Source organism: Nerophis ophidion, linkage group LG11 (assembly GCF_033978795.1).
Source record: "Nerophis ophidion isolate RoL-2023_Sa linkage group LG11, RoL_Noph_v1.0, whole genome shotgun sequence".
In the NCBI taxonomy this organism is placed as follows: Eukaryota; Metazoa; Chordata; class Actinopteri; order Syngnathiformes; family Syngnathidae; genus Nerophis; species Nerophis ophidion.
The window spans coordinates 39,902,884-39,907,885 of NC_084621.1; the positions used below are offsets into that span (position 1 = coordinate 39,902,884).

Consider the following 5,002-nt stretch of genomic DNA (forward strand, 5'->3'; position numbering starts at 1 on the left):
ATGTCTCAAGAAGGGAATTTTCATATGCCCTCTTTGACACACACACACACACACACACACACACACACACACACACACACATTCATGTATGTGTTACCTTCTTGTACCTTCTTGAGACCTCCAAAAAATGCCTACCTCCAGTATTATGATAAAAGTCGTAATTTTACTCAACCCAAGTCAAAATTTTTACAAGAAAAACTGAACATTTGAGCAATATCATGTTTAAAGTTGGAATTTAACTCGATAACAGTCGCAATTTCACAATAAAAGCTTAACATTTTGGCAATTTTATGAAAAGAGTCATAATTTTTCTCTACAAAAGTCACAATTTTATAAGAAGACTTTAAAATGTTGGCAATATTATAATAATAAACGGAATTTTACTCTTCAGAATTATGACAAAATTCAGCTGTTCACCTGGTGGGGTTTTTTTCAGGGACAAATAGGGTTGTCATTCTTTAGCTGCCGTCTTGTTTTATCATATATTGCTGCCTTTGCACCTGTTAATGTTTACTTTTGCATACACATCAAATCAACCCAAAAATCCTGACTTTGGAGCAATGTTCACAGACCTCATATGGAAGGTACTTTTCCTTGTTGATGTCTCAAGAAGGGGCTTTTCATAATTTCATAAGTCCCTCTTTGACACGCACACACACACACACACACACACACACACACACACACACTGGTTCCTGACATCTGTACAAAAAGTCCCTGATTTCAGAAGTCATTTACATGCAACAAAAGTATTTTAAATGACATAAAAAACACAATAGCTAATAATTACCTTGTTCCTCTCATCGAGGTGATCTGCAAATCCCACGCGTTAAAAAAATCCATGTCATCAACGAATTTGGGTGTTTTGAAGCGTGTTGCTGCTGCCGTGTGTGTGAGAGTGTGTGTTCTCTCCGCGGACTGCGAAGCACTGCAAAGAGATCTCTGCTGAACATCTGCTCTTTTCACGTGACTTTTTCTTTCCAAAAAAAAAAAAAGGGAGAAAAATACAAACATCTGTTCTAAATATGTTTCTTTCTGTGCCTCTGCATGGTCTCCATTGGCAACTACTCTTTGAAAAAGAGAGGACATATTGAAGTGTTTTAAAGTCCCATTAATGCTCGCAGGTGATGCATTCAAGGCACATGCGTGGATTTGAATTATTATTTTAAATTGATTCATGCAAACGTTTTTATTCAAGTTAATCTTTGGGCATGTTTTGGTGAGTGTGCCAAATCCCCAACCCCCTACACATGACACAAACAGTGAGAGTCGCGGGCCCCCACGTCCGTGCTACCTTCACGGCCTCCTTAAATTTCATAGACATCTGGGAATTCCATACATGCCTCACAGTCCAATTACACACCTTCAAACAGCCACGGTTTGGACAGTGAGAAAAAAAAAAACACGTTCCCACGTCACAGAAGATCTCTCACAATAAGCGATGACCGCACCAGAGTCGTTCACGATCACACTGGAAGTCGGGTTTTTTAATCATCAGCCGAGAACGAGTCGGTCGGTTTTTAGATCCAATTGGGTTATTTCCACGTAAAAGTGACAAATTAGCTGGTAAAGCTAATGTGTTAACGGAGCAATTGTGATTATTATAGTAAAAGAGCGAGAAAACACACTTAATGGCCACATTAGCTAGGATAATTGGTTTTACTTAACTTTCTTTTAAACGTAAACGCAACGATGGATGACTGCATATTATATACGCATAAAAAAATGCATTTTTATTATTATTTATTGGTTTATTTATTTCATGTTCACAGACTCGAAATAGAGAATTCCCACACTGTAAACAAATAATGTTTACAGTGTAGGTAACAATTACTAATACTTTATTTCATGTCTATAAAAGCATCAAGCAACATTTAAAAAAATACATATTTTATTTAGAATTTGCTTAAAGCCTATACACTTTGGCAGCATATGTAATTATGATAATGTGATTTTTTTTAAAGTAGTTAAAAGTATCAGTTTTTTCCAATATAATTTTTATCGCAATGTATTCACTTCCGCTGAGTTACATTTGTGTTTTGACAACATATTGGGGGGAAAATGAAGGGTATAAAAATAACGGAAAAATATTTTTGTTTTCTTTATTGCAAAAAATATACAAACCTTTGCAAAAAATATAATAAAAATAGGAATGTATTTGTATTTCAGACACAGGATGTATTCTCCAAAAATGTTACAATAATAAATAAATAAATGTGTTTTGAAAATACTTTTTTTCTTGCACAGGTTTGATCCTCAAAGACAGCCATTTGGGAAGTGGGTTACACCAACAGTGGGTGATAACACACACACACACGCACACATGCGTTCATAAACACACTCATACAGTCGTCAAGCTGCCTCACTAGGGCAGAAATAAATCCAAATACATGCGGTTTAAAAAAAAAAATCTTCATCAACCGTGATATTTTCAACATTCGTCGTCAACAACATGTACAGTACATACACCATCATCATAATCAGAGTGGTGGGCTTAAGGGGGGGACTGCAAAAACAAAAACAAGAAAAATCCCCACGCAGAACCTCTGTGGTCTTTAAATATAGTGATCCATGTATCCAGCATTGGACTCCAGGTGTGTCCCGTCAAAATGTGAGAAGAATAGAATCAGCAGTCACCTGTGGATTATAGACACAATTATACAGTTATATTTGTTGTATTATAGAATTATACTGTTATAATGTGCGTTAAAGGCAATGCATTTCACATTTTTGGGGGGAATATTGCTATGGATGAAGATAAACAAAATATGTATTGGTTTATGGTTGGCTTTTTAGCAAAAAACAAAACAAAAAAAATGCTTCATGCATTTAGCTGAAAACAAATGTTTGAGACTTTTCATTTTGGTTAGTTGGAAAAAATATATATTATGCATTGTAGTTTCTAAAATGTATATATTTGTAAAGTGGTATGCATTTGACTGAAACATATATTTTTGACGTGCAATTTGCATCGTATGTTGGTTGAAAAAATATTTATGATGCATTATGGTTTATAAAATACATATATTTGTCAGTTTGTACCATGCAGTTTAACTGGAAAACATTAGAAATAAATATCTTGTGGTTTGCATTTAGTTTTATTATTATTATTTGCAAAAATAAATGTAGTTTGGATTGTGCAATTTGGAATAAAATTCATTATTTTTTGGCAATTTGTATCAAGCAAAATATAACTTGGAAAAAAAAAACATCTGACTTATGTTATTTTGCATGATGCGTTTTTGTTGGAAAAATGTATTTTGCAGATTCCTTTCAGCATTTTAGGCGGTAAAACCGTCTACTTTTAGTAAGTGACATCATACAATTTGAGTGGGGAAGAAAAAAAAGATTACATCTGATGGTAATAAATATTTTTCTACCGTGTTGGGCTTAACTGGTCCTGGTGCTAGTGGGACGTGGACATGGACCAGGCGCCCTCCATCCTCCACACGGAGAAGGCGTAGCTGAGCCTTTCGTGGGCCACATAACTACAACTGGCCATCTTGGCGTCCAGCTCGTCGCTCTGGAGCACCTGGCACAGGAAGTCGATGTACCTGGCGGCCAGTTTGAGCGTCTGTATTTTGCTGAGCTTGTCCGAGGGCAGCGTGGGGATGATTTTCCGGAGGGCCGCGAACGCCTCATTGAGGGACTGCGTCCTCTGACGCTCCCTGACGTTGGCCATGACTCGCTGGCTCTGGAGGTCCTCCAGGGACTGCGGGCTGCCGCTGCTGCTCGACTTCTTGCCTCTCTTGGCTCCTTCAACTGGACTGTCCGAGTCCTCGACGTGTTTCCTGCTCGGCCTCCGCTTCCTGGCGCTTCTTTTGGGCTGCGTGTCCGCCTCCCCCTCGCTGTTGCTCAGGCTGTCCACAGGGGAGACCGGGGAGCTGGTTGACTCTTCCCCCAAATTTTCCTCGGACATTTCCACTCTCAACACTGAAATTGTGTCCCCCTCTAGAAAGAGCCTCTAGACCTTTTACCTCCCAGTCATGAAGTCTGCGGGTTAGTTAGTCCACCTGAGCCTTGAATGCAGCAAAGTATCCATTAGATGGGCCTCCAGGAGGACAAGTCTTTTCTGACACTTGAGAAAGTTGGCGTCTTCTTATAGGCTGAAAACTTTTGCAGGAAGGATGTGATTGGTTGCAAAGGTGAGTGACGTCACATGAGGGGTGTGTACTCTTCTTGAGAAACTCAGATAACGGTGCTCTATATCATGACGTCACATCAGAAAAAAACATCTCTTTCTTCCCCTCTGCTTTTATCTGCTTTCTTTTGTATTTCAAGTATCATTACATTATTGTATTGTTGCATTTGAACAATTGTATTGTTGATAATAGAGGTAATTATTGTTATCATTCATGATCAATATTATCTATTGGTGTTTGTACTGCTCCATTTGTAGTGCAATCATGTTCATTGTCCTTTATGTGTTATTCATATTTAGAAGAAGAAGAATGCCTTTTATTGTCACTATAAAGAGGTATAATGAGATTAAAAATCAACTCCAGTATCAGTGTGACAGTCCATAAATATGCAAAACACAAGAAGGAAAGAAAAAAAAAGAAAAAAATAGTGCAAAAGGAGGTAAGGTGCACAGTCCAGTCATGAGAAGGAATTTTCTGAATGTGTAGTTTAAATATTAAATACTAGATACTATACTTAATACATATATACAGAAGCATTCAGACTGTGGGTGGAAAGTAAAAATTGCACACAGAGAGTTGCTAAACTATAAACTATAATCAGTGTCTATGAGAGTTCGCCCTGGTGATGGCTTTAGGGAAAAAACTGTTCTTGAGTCTGGTTGTCTTAGACCGGTGGTTCTCAAATGGGGGTACGCGTACCCCTGGGGGTACTTGAAGGTATGCCGAGGGGTACTGAGATTTTTTTTTTAAATAACAACAAATCCTTTATAAATATATTTATTGAATAATACTTCAACAAAATATGAATGTAAGTTCCTAATAATATAATTTACATGTTCTTTGACTGCACTTAAATGTAG

At 37.5% G+C, this 5,002-nt stretch overlaps 1 protein-coding gene across 2 annotated transcripts; it reads right to left on the minus strand.

The window, feature by feature from the left end:
• Window positions 1–2,088: 2,088 nt before the first annotated feature.
• On the minus strand, window positions 2,089–4,083 carry twist1b (twist family bHLH transcription factor 1b). Of its 2 annotated transcripts, none has more exons than XM_061914723.1 (2): window positions 3,396–4,083; window positions 2,089–2,637 (listed from the first exon to the last, which is right to left on the minus strand). In XM_061914723.1, the coding sequence occupies exon 1, from the start codon at window positions 3,917–3,919 to the stop codon at window positions 3,407–3,409; it is 513 nt and encodes a 170-aa protein (XP_061770707.1). In that variant the 5' UTR covers window positions 3,920–4,083; the 3' UTR covers window positions 2,089–2,637; window positions 3,396–3,406. The 2 variants fall into 2 exon arrangements, with proteins under 2 accessions (XP_061770707.1, XP_061770706.1); XM_061914722.1 differs by having other exon boundaries at window positions 3,381–4,083.
• Between the last annotated feature and the right edge of the window lie 919 nt (window positions 4,084–5,002).